We start from the raw sequence: 14786 nt of genomic DNA on the forward strand, positions 1-14786 counted from the left end.
ACAAAGACCCAGATTATCCTCTAGGCAGGGGGAGGGGTGCAGAAAGAAAACCATGTTAGGTCAAACAAAGCAGGTAATAAGATGGAGAGCGTAAGTAAGGAGTGTGAGTGCTGTTTTTATATGGATGGTAGGGAAGGTCTCTCCTTGAATAGAAACCTGGAGTGCATGAGAAAGCAAACCATTCAGAAAGCTTCCTGGGGATGAGAAGTTCCTCACACATTCTGGATACTGACTTGTTTCCCAGAATATTCCTTGCCTTTTATGGTTGTTTATGCTGTCTTATGGGGCTTCCCTGATGGCTCAGACAGTAAAGAATCTGCCTGCAATGCGGGAGACCTGAGTTCAATCCCCAGGTTGGGAAGATCCCCTGGAGAAGGAAATGGCAACCCACTCCAGTATTCTTGCCTGGAGAATCCCATGGACAGAGGAGCCTGGCAGGCTACAGTCCAAAGGGTCGAAAAGAGCTGGACAGGAATGAGTGACAAACACTACAGTGTCTTATACAGAAAGCTTTAATGTTGCTACGGTCAAACTTGTCAATCTTTTCCTCTTTGTGACTTCTGGGTTTTATGATTGAGAAGAACTTTCCTACTCCCAAATCATAAAAGTAGTCCCATAGATTCACTTCTACTGTTTTTATACTTTGATTTTTAACATATATAATTTACATATCACAAATTTATGAGGTATAATTTACATACAATAAAACTCGCCCACTTTGAGTCTAATTATTTGTAGCCAACTTATGGTTGTATAACCATTAGCACAATCCAGCTTTAAAACTGTACTTTGATTTTGTCACATACCACTTTTAGTATGTCTGAGATTCATTTTAGCTTTTGGTGTAAAGTTCAACACCTAACTTTTTATTTTCTTTCCCCATTGATTTGAAATGTCTCCCTTACCACATGTTAAATTTCCATGTATACCGGAATCAGATCTTGATCTCTTTGTTTCAGGGGTCACAAATAGGGTTTTATTTGGCCCTTGGGGTTTTCAAAATTGGGTAATTTCACATAAAAATTCAGACTTTTGGCCTTTCTGGAAAAAACCAGACGATTTAGCAACAACCTGCTGAAGGCGAGTAGAGCTCACTCCCTGCAGATGGGAATGAGGACGACGACCACAATCCCAGTTTACCAGAAACAGCCTCTTTATATGCCTACTGTCCTGTTGTAATTAATAGCACTTTTTCATTCTTAACAATGTTCTGGTTTGGGCAGTAAATTATGAGTTACAACCTCCACCATTCCTTATTGCACTACACCCACCATTCCTCTTTCATTTATGTTATTAATACAAGACCCCTTCCCAGAATGAAAAAAGGCAAGGAGACACCACGATTCTACCACAGAAGTTTGCCAAAAGCATGATTATGTGGGCTCAGAGTAGAGTAAGAACATACTGGTGGGGAGAAATCAGGTCAAGTTTCCTCTGACAGTGAATATGATGTCACAATTTACCAACCATTTTCCCTTCCATTATTTCATTTAACTTCACAGCAACCTACCAAGTTACACAACTTACCCTACTGTGCGTCTGAATAGGGATGTGCTGTCTTCCCCTGTAACTCGCATTCCAAAACAGGGACCTAGTTATCTTCTCTGCTCACCACTGCTTTTCCAGGGACCGCTCGGTGCTGGGCGCAGAGCTGGCTCCAAGGAACTATGTATTGGCTGAATAGGCTCCCAGGAACTATTGACTGAATGAACTCGGGAAAATGAAGCTCAGGGAGGTCCGTGGCGAGTCTCAGCAGAAAGAAGCAGGTGGGAATCAGAACAGGCGGCCTGGTCCTGGTCTGGAACCCAAGATCTTTTCCTAGTCATTTGACTGTAACCTCCCCAAATTGGCAAGAAATGGGAGACTGCGCACGCAGGGACTTGTCTTCGACCTCGAGGGACCTCAGTGAAATGCTGGACCGAGGGGCCAGAAGGACAAGTGGCGCAAGAAACCACTCATCGCTCGCTCTCATCTGCCCGCTTGCGAACAAGACTACATTTCCCGGCAGCCCCCGCGGCACGCACAGCCCCTGCCACGCGGCCTGCGCCTCCGCCGTCGGCCCACTGGGGGCGCTGCGGCGACCCCTCTGCCGCCCCGTAGAAATCTCCGCGGCCCCGGGGCCGCTTGCTTCCTGTTTGTAGGACGAGGAGACATGGCGGCGGCGCCGGCGGCTGCTGGGTCTGGGGCCGGCCGAGGGCGACGGGCGGCGGCAACGGTGGCGGCCTGGGGCGGATGGGGCGGCCGGCCGCGGCCGGGTAACATTCTGCTGCAGCTGCGGCAGGGCCAGCTGACCGGCCGGGGCCTGGCCCGGGCCGTGCAGGTATGAAGCCGGCCCGGAGGGGCGGGGCGGGGTGGACCGGGCGGGAGCTGGCGGGGGGCCGGGGAAGAGGCCTTCCAGGCCGCCGCAGTACGGGCCTGACCCCTCTTGGCCGGTCGCTGGGCCTCTCTGTAGGCTGTCCCAACGCTGTCAGCCGCGGCGGAGCAGTGGGCAGCGGCAGGCTAGAGGCTCCGGGTTAGGGGCCGAGCCGGGCTGGGCTGCATCGGGCACTGATGGCGTGTACGAGTCCTGGGCCCAGCTCCTGGATCCTCCCTTCCTTGCGCCACGTCTGCACGTCTGGGGGACCCTGGGCGAGTTTGCTTTAGCCTCTACGGGCCGCGAGTTTCTCCTCGATGAACTGGGCGGTGGGTCATCATTGCAGCCACCAAACTGTTCCCCAGTCATCATAAATGTCATTCTCTCGGAGAGGCCTTTCCTTGACATAACCCCTCCCCCCCTTCTAAAGTAGGTCCCCATTGTTATTCAGTTACAGCCCAGAATTCGTTTCGTTCACATTACTTTCTTAGTCTCTAATTACGTATTTCTTTGTTGTCTACTCTTTTTCTCGCCTGTATCTTACATTAGGCTGAGCTCCAACGGGTGCAGGGACTGTATCTGTGTTGCGTGTGTAAAGCGTCATGGTTAACAGCTAGGGTTCCGGAGTCAGGCCTGGATTCAGAACCCTGCTGTCTCTTGGTTGGGCAAGTTTACCTTTCTGTGCCTCAGTTTCCTCATTTGTAAAATGAAGATGATAATTAGTAACCAACCTGTTAAGGTGTTGTGAGGATCAAAGACAATTGTGTAAAGCGTTAAATGCGTTTCTGGTGCATAGTAAAAAGCTGAAGGGTAATCAGTTAATATTAATGCAGTACTTGTTATCTAGCTTACGCTACGTGCCTATTATATGATTAGTTTTGGGTTTTGTTTTTTTTTTAATGAATGAAGGACACTGTTTTAGAGTAAATCAGGATGAATAAGACCAAGGTTGCTTGCTCCTCCCCTTCCCCCTCACCTTGTTCCCAGAACTTACCTTGTAAACACCCCTGTAAAACATTAGCTTAACTTAAGGACAGCTTTTGCATAAAGAAACTTTTAAGTATGTACAGGAAACTAATAAAGTGATTGGTGGAGTGGGAATTGGGTAGATGAGGGAGAGAATGAGAGTGAGATTTTTCATAGTAACTTAGTTTTGAGCCATTTTAATATTATATGGTTAAAAGGACATATGTATATGTGTGTTTGTATAGGGTTACAGATGAAGAAGCAGTTCTGGGTGAGCAGTATTTTCCTTGCCATAAGATAACCATAGATGAGCAACTTTTTTCCCTTTGCATTCTTCTCTATCTGCCTTAAGATCCTGGAAATACTTGCTCTGTCCTTTAACCCAAAGACTCTTACTGACCTGAGTAGGTAGGAACGGGCAGAAAGGGAACTTAACTCACCTTTATTGAGTACATACTTTGGATCAAGCATTGTGCAAGTTGTTTCATTCTCAAGTCTTTTGAATCAAGTGTCAGGACTCATCTCTTAACACCGATGAACAAACAGGCTCAGAAAGATTAGGTAATTTGCTCCTAAGCGCTCTTCTTGATAATCTTCTGTGTTCTGAGAGCAATAGAGAGCCACCAAAGTTCTTTAACTTAATGAATGAAAGAAAATTAAGTTCTTTACATTTATTTGTACCCAATGCTGGATGACTTGGAATGGAAGGAGACTGGAGAAACTCATCGCATAGAAGGTACTGGAATGTTCTTGAGCCCCATTTATAATCTGTGGTAATAATTGATTACCACATTAATTACCACCATTAGTATGGTAATCAAGTTGCATACAGACAGGTGTGGGAGCTATTTCAGAGGTTGAGACTGCGGTTCCTTCCCAAAACTATAGTGAAGATAAAGTGGGAATCTTCATCTTTCAAATGTGTCGCTTCTTAGTAACTTTGTTTGATCTCTTCCTTGTTCCACTCCTTTTCCTCCCCCACGTTGCAGAGCAAATGAGTTCCTCACAGGTATTTCCATGACACAGTGAGTATATTCTCTTATGGCCTGTGGAATACTTGGAAAGACCAGGTTAAAATTTTCTTCTTTGCGTTTTAAACACATAATGAATGTAAAGTTTACCAACTCATTCATTTTTAAGTGTGCAGTCAGTAAGTATTCATATTGTTGTGAAGCAGATCTCCAGAATTTTTTCATCTTGTATATCTGAAACTTGAGCCATTAAACTACTCTTTTTCCCTTCTCACAGCCCCTGGTAACCACCGTTCTTCTACTTTCTGTTTCCATGAATTTGATTACTTTAAATACCTCATATAAGTGGAATCATGCATTGTTTGTAATTTTGTGCCTGGCATATTTAACTTAGCACAGTGTCCTCAAGGTTCATCTGTGTTGTAGCATGTAACAGGAATTCCTTGGGAAAAACCAGATTTTGAAGTAAGATGGACCTGTATTGAACCCTAGTTCTGTCATTTACTGCTAGGTTATATTATGTAACCTCTCTTAACCTCAGTTTCGTTATTTCTAAAATGGCAATGGTAACATCTTCTTAGTGCTATTGGGGGAGGAGTAAGTAGAATAATGTATCTAAAAAGCTTGCCCAGTGTATGGTATATAGTAGATGCTCAGTAAATAGTTGTTATCAGCTCATAGATCTGAGACTGGGCCTCTTGAAAGACTGTGTTTTATTTTTTTATGTGTCTGCAGAGCCTGAAACAGCACCGGTCATTTGATCCTCAGGACTCAGGAAATTGTTTGACTTGAAATACTGTATCTGAGGGCTTTGTCTTTCTCGGGGCTGTCTCTTTGTATATCCCACACAGTCCCATGGCTTTAAAGAGTTCTGGAGTCAGATTACTTAGATTTGAATCCCAGCTCTGGTACATACTTGCTGTGTGTCTTTGAACAAGTAGTTTAATCTCTTTTTGCCTCAGTTTCTTCATTTATAAAATAGAGATAATCATGGGCTCTAGCTTGGTAAGGCTGTGGTAAGGACCAAGAGCATTTATACATGTAAAGCACTTAAAATGGTGTCTAAAATATAGTAGTCACGCTATAAAGATTAGCAAGTATTGTTTTTAGCAAAACTATATTCTGATAGATCCTAAATCTGTATTTCCATCCTGGTTCCCCCCTTTAGCTCCAGTTGGATATATCCAAATACTTTCTCAGCATCTCCACACAGACATCTAATGGGCACCTCAAAAACTTAATATGGCAAATACAGCCCACCAAACCTGATCTTCCTCAAGTCCCAAATGGAACTTGGGAGGAGCCTGGGAGAAGACTCCGGGCTGAATGATTTAAAATGGGCCTATCCTAGTTGGATTTTAGTGTGCCTTATTTTCATCTCTCCCTTTCAGTTTGTCCTCTTGTCAGGTAATAAAATATGCTGGTATGATGCTTTAGTGTTTACAGAGCCTGTCCAGATTTATCAGCACATTTGATCCCTAAAACAAATCAGATCTTATAATCCTTTGCCTAAAACCCTCCAGTGGCAGTTGGTATCAAATGCAGTTTCCTTCCCTGGGGTGCACAGGACCCTGCATGGTCAGTGGGAATTGCGGCAAAGTGATAGACTAGGCAAGGCAACTCAACAGGTCATGACCCACCACACCTAAAGATACCACTTCAGTTTGGAAATCTAATGATAGGCTGGCTTATGGCATCCTGTTCTGTTTCCCAAATTCCAGTCATCACTTCCTTTGTGATTATTGGTATATCTAACTTCTACCTGGGTGTTATTTACTTCATATGTATCTTTTTAGATTGACCCCTCTTTTTTTTTTTTAATTTTCAATTGGTACTGTCTCTTTCAGCCTTGTTCTAAGCATTAACATTTGAAACCTAGAGGTTCAAATCAAATACTGTCCTCTTTGCCTGTCAAGGATAATTTGATATTGAAAACCCCCCAGTAGGATAAATTCTTTTAAAAATATGGATAATATTTAAACAGGTTTTTATATTCACAAACCATAAAATCCCCTTTAAATTATATTAAAACATAACAGATCCCATTAAAGTGGATGCAAGCATTCATTGGTTAATATTAGCAGAATCTAACAATGTCTTTTATCTTCATTAATTAAAGGTATTTGATCTTCATTAATCTTTAAGAAGGCTATTTACTTGCACTTAATTTATTTCGAGGCATTTGATATCTTACACTTAGAACTAAACGAATAAAACATACATTTTATGTTTATGGAATTCATCATTTAATTATTTAAAAAGAAAAGCACTAAAGACAGAAATAAGTCAACAAAAACTGTAAATGTCTGGAAGTGTCACATTTACTAAATAGGTTGACAGCTTAGGCAGCATGATGTAAGAGATTATCACTCCTATAAACTGTCAAACCACAAGTACTCCAAGAGAAAAAACCCATACAACACCTGCCAAAAATTCAGCTTTGAAGATGCCTGGATAGTGGCTCTTTTCATCATACTACTCAGATGCTCACAAGGAAAACAAAACCCAGATGATTATTTTTAAATGAGAGTAAGTGCCTTGTAAGACAAACTGGTAGTAGTAAAAGAAATTCCGTGTGAAGCTGACTATTTCGATTATGATTTGGAGAATCTCTGGGTATCATGAACCTTGCAAAAAATAACAGCAGTGCCCCCACTTTTCACCCCAAGTCCCACTCTCCCCGGGCAGTCACTGTCCACACTGTGGCTGTTTTCTTTTGCAGGCGAAGAGTCCACAAAACAGGAAAGCCAATATTCTAAATGACATAAGGCTAATACTTGACTATACAGTTTTAAAGGTTATCTTTTCTCTTCCTCTTGTAGAGGATGAGGGTTTAATTCACAGCACCCTGTGCCATACATTTGGTCTCCATGATTCTCCTAATGTGGTTATGTCAGTTTTGGCCATTGGTATTTTCATTATGATGATAGTGATAAGATATAATTGTTTACGGCAGAGCCATATAGTATGCAACAGTTATATTCTGTATAATGCGTTTTTCTTAGTTAAAAGCTGCCCTTTCTTTGCCTACTTTTTAAATTGAAACCTGGGTATAGTAGAATTCACCCTTTCAGTGTATAGTTCTGTAAGTTTTGACAAACACACACAGTTGTGTGACCACCACTGTAGTTAAGATTCAGGAAGTCCCCCTGTAGTAGTCTACCCTTCCCACCACCATCCCTTGGCAGCTGCGCATCTGTTGTCTGTCCTGTTATGCTGTTTTACTGACTGTCACAGAAATGGAATCATTCCATATGTAGCCTTTTGAGTCTGGCTTCTTTCACTATAATCATCCTTATAAAATTTGCTTTACTTTTTGTTACAATTTATTACCAAATTCTAAAACTCCTACTTTTTTCTTTTAAAAAGAAATTCTTCTTGGAACCCTCTGGCCCACCTCAGCTTGGACTAGTTACTTGCTAGAATAGCTGTATTGCTGAATTTTGGGGGTTTCCCTTCACCAAATTCAGGACATTTTGTTTCTTTTTCTCATGTTTTGGATCTCTGTTTTCTGAATCCTGTGTTCCTTTCTCTTGGAGTACATTCTCTAGTAGCCACCTAAGAAAGCATACATGGGAGGTAACTTTCTTTTAAGTTTGTATGTCTGAAAATGTCTTTTTTTCCTTATACTTGAGTGTTTAGTTTAGCTGGGTATATAATTCTAAGTTAGAAGTTATTTTCCGTTAGAGTTTTAATGGCATATTATTCCATTGTCTTTAAGCACTTGGTGTAACTGTCGAAAGGTTCTGTTCTCATGCCCCATCCTTTGTACATGACCTATATTCCCACTCCTTACCTCCTAAGAGCTTTTAGGGTCGTCTCTTTTTCTGGTCTTCTGTAATTTTAGCTATAATATGCATTGATGAAAGTCTTCTTATACATTATGGGTACACTTTGGTAGATGTACATTAAAATATGTAACAACTAAGATGAAATCATGTCTATCACCTGACTAACCCCTCTGCAAATGATTGCACTAAGTGTTCTCTTAGGATCTTCCTATTTTTAAAAGACATTTTCTCTCTTTTGAAGTTTGGGCTATGATTGCTTTGGAGAACTTCATAGAATAAGTGAGACGTGAGTTGGTTCTGAAGAATGAGTAGACTTTTAACAGTAGCATAGATATTTCTCAGGAACACCATTGAGAAAGTCCTCATAACTGGCCATTAGAAGACAGAAGAGAAAGTGAAGTGCTCCTGTGGGAGATCGGTGGGAGACAAGTTTAGATATTTGGGATTAGGGCGGGGAACGTAACATTTATTGAACGTCCACAGTATGCCATTGTGCATAGAGTTGGCTTTTTTTCTTTAAGTTTATTGTTAAATATTTGACCTTTAAAAAGCTGTAATAAGTAATACCAGTGTATTGCCACAGTAAACATGTACCCATGGCCAAATTTGAGAAGTTATTAATATATTTAATTCCCCTTTCATGTCAGTCCCTCTCTGCCGGAGATAACATTTGTTTTGAGTAACATATACTCATGTACAAAAGGGAGAAAGTGAGTCTGCCTTACAGATGGCCTGCTGCCACCTCTCCTGTCTCCCTCCAGTTCTACTCCCAGATGCAACTCTGGTTATTGATTTCTTGTGGATCCCTCTGTCTAAGCTTAGGAAAGCAAATGTGTCTCTGTAGTCTTCCTTACACAAGTGATACTGTCCTATACATACTGTTGTGTAGTCTGTATACACACTATACGTGCTATGTGCTTCTAGCTTTTTTCACTTACAAATGTATTGTCGAGATCCTTCCATAGTCACTACATAAGACTATTGTATTTCAGGCATTTACAAAACTTTCTGTGTTGAAATGCACAAAGATAAATGAACAGCTCAAAATTACCTACTATGTAGCAAATACTGCATCACCTCTGTACTCCGTACTAACCTCTCTATCTACTCTTCTTCCCCTCAAATGAAATTGCTAGTCTAACTTCTAACTTTGCATTTAGTCATACTAGTTTTTATACTTTATACAAATAGCATCAGGGCTTCCCAGGTGGCACAGTGGTAGAGACTCTGCCTGCCTGTCCAGGAGACTCAGGTTCAATCCCTGGGTTGGGAACATTCCCTGGTGGAGGAAATGGCAACCCACTCCAGTATTCTTGCCTGGAAAATCCCATGGACAGGAGAGCCTGGTAGGCTATAGTCCATGGGGTCATAAAGAGTTGGACACGCCTGAGCCCGCATATGCATACATACCTACATACATAGAATCAAACAGTATGTACTAAGTCTGCCTTCTGCCTTCTTTCAGTCCACATTGTGAGATTCATCCCTGATGACAGGTAAAGATGTAGTTCATTCATTTTCATTGCTATATAGTATTAAACCACAGTTAATTCATTGTAATTTTGATGAGTATTTGGGATCTTTCCAGTTTTTGGCGGTTTTGAATAATGCTTATGTGAACATTCTTGTACTTGTCTCTTGAAGCATATCTGTGCAATTTCTTTGGGGTGTATACTTAAACGTAGAATTCCTAGGTTATAGGATATACATAGGTTTAGCATCATCAGCTAAACAGTTTCCCAAATGGTTGTACTAATTTACAGTCCCACCAGCAGTGTATGTGAGCTCCTGTTCCATGTTCTGACTAACCTGTGGTGTTGCCAGTCTTTTTAGTCATTCTAGTGTGTGAGAAGTGGCGTCTCATGATTTTAGTTTGTGTTTCCCTCATGACTAGTGACGGAGAAGGCAATGGCACCCCGCTCCAGCACTCTTGCCTGGAAAATCCCAGGGACGGGGGAGCCTGGTAGGCTGCAGTCCATGTGGTTGCGAAGAGTTGGACACGACTGAGCGACTTCACTTTCACTTTTCACTTTCATGCATTGGAGAAGGAAATGGCAACCCACTCCAGTGTTCTTGCCTGGAGAATCCCAGGGACGGGGGAGCCTGCTGGGAGGCCGTCTATGGGGTCGCACAGAGGCGGACACGACTGAAGCGACTTAGCAGCAGCAGCAGCATGACTAGTGAAGTTAAGCATCTTTTCAGGAGTTTATTGGCCATTTGGACTTTCTGTCTTGTGGATTACCTGTCTAAATCTTTTACATATTTTTCTGGTGGGGTTTTTCATTTAAAACAAAGTTCTTTTTATTTGCTGGATATGAGCCCTTTGTAGTTATATTTGGCAGATATCTTCTCTTATTTGGTGGCTTGCCTTGTTAGTCTCTCAAAAGATCTTTTGGTAAACAGAAGTGCTTAATTTTAATACCACTATTTTCCCTTATGGTTAGTGCTTTTTGTATTCTGTTTAATAAATCTTTACCTACTCTAAGGTCATGAAGATACTCTGCTTATCTTCTAGAAGCTTTACTGTTTTGCCTTTGCCATTGAAACATATGTTCCGCTTGGAATTTATTTTTGGGTGTGGTGTGAGCTTTTCCATAGAGATATCGAGTTGACCAGTTGCTTATTGAAAAGTCTTTTTTTGTCCCTCCAGTGCTGTGTAGTATTTGTTTTCACGTCTGTTTCATGTCTGTTCTGTTCCTCTAATTTGTCCGTTTGCCCTTATGCTATTACCAATTCTTATTTTCTGTAATTTTATGTGTTGATTTTGGTTATAGAATATTGAATCAGAAGAGTAGCTTCTCCTAGTTTTCTTCAAGCATTCCTTGGCTCTTCTTGGTCCTTTGCCATTTCCATATACATTTTTGAATGAGTGTGTACATTTTTACAACAGAATTTTGATTGGGTTTGCTTTCAGTCTATTCAATACTGCACACTCATTCTCTCCTTCCCTTACATCTCTTTTTCTCTGACTTAATCTTCCTAATCTCTCTTGATGATATTTTATAGTTTTCTATGTAGTGGTCTTTGTTAGATTCATTCCTTGGTGTTTGATACGATTTGATGGTATCGTAAATAGCATTTTAAAAATCATGTTTTCTAACTGTAGCTGTAACATAAAAGCAAGATTGGTTTTTGTATTGCTGCAGTGTTTATATTGCTCCTGTATTTTAATACTTTAGATTATTTTGGATTGTGTGTGTGTACAGTCATCTGCAAGTATATCTGCAAACGAAGCTTTTATTTTATCCCTTCCTATCTTGCATCTTTTTTTTCTTACCTAACTGCTGTTTGGGATGCTCCTTTACAGTGAATTGAAGTGGCATGTCACTGACCTAAGAGGGAGAGCCTTAAACATTTAACCATTAAGTATGATGTTGAATATTTTCCGTAGATACTCTTATTCACTTCTTTTCTGAGTTTTTGTGTTGAATTCTATCAAAATGCTTTTTCTGCATTGAGATGTTAATATAATTGTTTTCCTTTGTGTTATTAATATGATGAATTACACTGAGTAAACTTTTCAAATATTAAACCAAATCTGAATTTCTGATTCAAAACTTCATCATTTTTATAGATTGCTAAATTTGATTTCTAATTTTCTTATTAGGATTTTTTTCTTTCTGTGTTTATGAATGAGAATGGCCTATAATTTTCCTTTCACCAGGTTTTGGTATCAAGTTTATCCTGGCCACTAGTCATAGCTTTAGTTGGACCCCACAAATTTTGATCTGTAGTATTTTCATTGTCATTTATTTCGGAATATTTTCAAATTTTTCCTTAGATTTCTTCTTTGACCTATGCATCTTTAGGAGGTATACTTTTTAATTTATGAACATCAGGGTTTTATAATTATCTTTCTGTTACAGATTTTAGGCTGATTGCACTGCAGTCAGAGAACATAGTTTGTGTTTTGATTCATTTAGATACGTATTGAAATTTGCTCCATGGCCCGGCAGCTGCGCATTTTGTAAATGCTCTGTGTACTTGCAAAGAATGTATCACTTCAGTTCAGTTCAGTCGCTCAGTCATGTCCAACTCTTTGCGAACCCTTGAATCGCAGCATGCCAGGCCTCCCTGTCCACCACCAACTCCCGGGGTTCACTCAGACTCATGTCCACTGAGTCAGTTGATGCCATCCAGCCATCTCATCCTCTGTTGTCCCCTTCTCCTCCTGCCCCAAGCCCTCCCAGCATGAGTCTTTTCCAATCAGTGAACTCTTCGCATGAGATGGCCAAAGTACTGGAGTTTCAGCTTTAGCATCATTCCTTCCAAAGAACACCCAGGGCTGATCTCCTTCAGAATGGACTGGTTGGATCTCCTTGCAGTCCAAGGGACTCTCAAGAGTCTTCTCCAACACCACAGTTTCAAAGCATCAATTCTCGGCGCTCAGCCTTCTTCACAGTCCAACTGTCATATCCATACATAACCACTGGAAAAACCATAGCCTTGACTAGACGAACCTTTGTTGGCAAAGTAACGTCTCTGCTTTTGAATATGCTATCTAGGTTGGTCATAACTTTCCTTCCAAGCAGTAAGCGTCTTTTAATTTCATGGCTGCAGTCACCATCTGCAGTGATTCTGGAGCCCAGAAAAATAAAGTCTGACACTGTTTCCACTGTTTCCCCATCTATTTTTATATCACTTTTTATGAAGTGATGGGACCAGATGCCATGATCTTAGTTTTCTGAATGTTGAGCTTTAAGCCAACTTTTTCACTCTCCTCCTTCACTTTCATCAAGAGGCTTTTTAGTTCCTCTTCACTTTCTGCCATAAGGGTGGTGTCATCTGCATAAATGTAGTGTCAGTTTCTGCAGTGAAGCCGTCTGGAATTTTGATCAGTTCAGTTCAGTCACTCAGTTGTGGCCGACTCTTTGGGACCTCATGGACTGCAGCACAACAGGCCTCCCTGTCTGTCACCAACTCCTGGAGTTTACTCAGACTCATGTCCATTGAGTCAGTGATGCCATCCAACCATCTCATCAATGTGGAGAATATTGCCATATTAGAAATATTAAGTCTTCCAATCTCTGAGCATGAATGGCTTTCCATTTATTTAGGCATTCTTTACTTCTTTAATTTTTTTCAATGATGTTTTGTGTTTCATTGTACAGATCTTATATTTTGTTAAATTTATTCATAAGTATTCTTTTTGATGCTGTTACAAATGGGATTGCTTTCTTATTTTAACTTTTGGATTGTTCATTGCAGATGCATAGAAATTCAGGTTTTTTGTATACTGATTTTGTATCCTGAAACCTTGCCAAACTCATTGATTAGCTCTAAGTGTGTATGTGGGTCTCCTTTGAAAAAATGTCCATTTAGGTCTTATGCCTATTTTTAAATTGGGTTGTTTATATATTTTTTTTTTCTGTTGAAGTATAGTTAATTTGTAATGTTATGCTAATTTGTGCTAATTAGTTTTTGTAGTTTTGCTTTGAGTTGTGTGAGCTGTTTATATGTTTTAGGTATTAATCCCTTATTATATCATTTGCAAATATTTTCTATCATTCAGTGGGTTCTGCCTTTTCATTTTGTTGATTGCTTCCTTTGCTGTGCAAAGGCTTTTACGTTTAATCAGGCTCCATTTATTTGTTTTTGATTCTTTTGCCTGAGGAGACACAGAAAACATACTGCAATGATTTATGTCAGAGTTCTGCCTCTGTTCTCTTCTAAGAGTTCTATGGTTTCTTGTCTTACATTTAGGTCTTCAATCTATTTTGAGTTTATTTTTTATATTTTGTGAAAAAATGTTCAAATTTCTTTTTTTTTAAATTTATTTTACTGAAGTATAGTTGATTTGCAGTGTTGTGTTACACATGCCATTGTTTTACATATAGCTATACAGTTTTCCCAACACTGCTTATTAAAGAGGCTGTCTTTTCACTGTTGTATATTCTTGTTGGTTTTGGTATAAATTAATTGACCGTAAGTGGTGGGTTTATTTCTGGGCTTTCTATTGCGTTCCATTGATCTGTGTGTCTGCATCCATGTGCCAGTACTGTGCAGTTTTGGTTCCTGTAGTTTTGTAGTATAGTCTGAATCAGGGAGCGTGATACCATCAGCTTTGTTCTTTTTTTTTTTTCCAGGATGGTTGTGGCAGTTCTGGATCTTTTGTGGTTCCATATACATTTTAGGAATTTGTTCTAGTTCTGTGAAAAATGCCATGGATATTTTGATAGGGATTGCATTAAATCTGTAGATTGCTTTGAGTGTATGACGTTTTAACTAGTCTTCTAATCCAAGGACACAGGATATCTTTCCATTTCTATGTATCATCCTTAATTTGCTTCATCATTGTTTTATAGTTTTCAGAGTATAGGTCTTTCACCTCCTTGATTAAGTTTATTTCTAGGTATTCTTTTAATATCTTTGGTTTTGGTATCAGGGTAATACTAGCCTCATAGAATGAGTTGGGAAGTGTTCCTTCTTCTGTTTTATGGAAGAATTTGTGAAGTATTTGCCCATTTCTCTTTAAATGTTCAATAGAATTTACTAGTGAAGCATCTAGACTTGGGCTTTTATGGGTCGTTTCCTTCCTCCATCCCTCCCTCCTTTTCTTCCTTTTGTACTAAATCACTAATTTGATCTCTTTAATTGTTTTAGGTATATCAGATTTTCTGTTTCTTCTTAAGTTAGTTTCTGTTATTTGTGTCCTTCTGAGAATTTGTACATTTCATCTAATTTATGTAGTTTGTTGGCATATAG

The 14786-nt window shown here is 40.1% G+C and overlaps 1 protein-coding gene across 3 annotated transcripts in view; it reads left to right on the forward strand.

Moving 5' to 3' along the window:
- The first annotated feature begins 2113 nt into the window (after positions 1–2113).
- TRPC4AP (transient receptor potential cation channel subfamily C member 4 associated protein) overlaps positions 2114–14786 on the forward strand; it is a 69259-nt gene continuing 56586 nt past the window's right edge. Inside the window, exon 1 of one of the 3 annotated variants that reach the window (XM_027558721.1) lies at positions 2114–2320. In XM_027558721.1, the coding sequence (XP_027414522.1) occupies positions 2153–2320 (168 nt within the window). In that variant the 5' untranslated portion in view covers positions 2114–2152. Of the gene's footprint in view, positions 2321–2655; positions 2683–14786 lie in introns of those variants that run through there. The other 2 variants (XM_027558722.1, XM_027558723.1) reach the window with 2 other exon arrangements.

The sequence above is a fragment of the Bos indicus x Bos taurus genome, chromosome 13 (assembly GCF_003369695.1).
Source record: "Bos indicus x Bos taurus breed Angus x Brahman F1 hybrid chromosome 13, Bos_hybrid_MaternalHap_v2.0, whole genome shotgun sequence".
NCBI classification, from domain to species: Eukaryota; Metazoa; Chordata; class Mammalia; order Artiodactyla; family Bovidae; genus Bos; species Bos indicus x Bos taurus.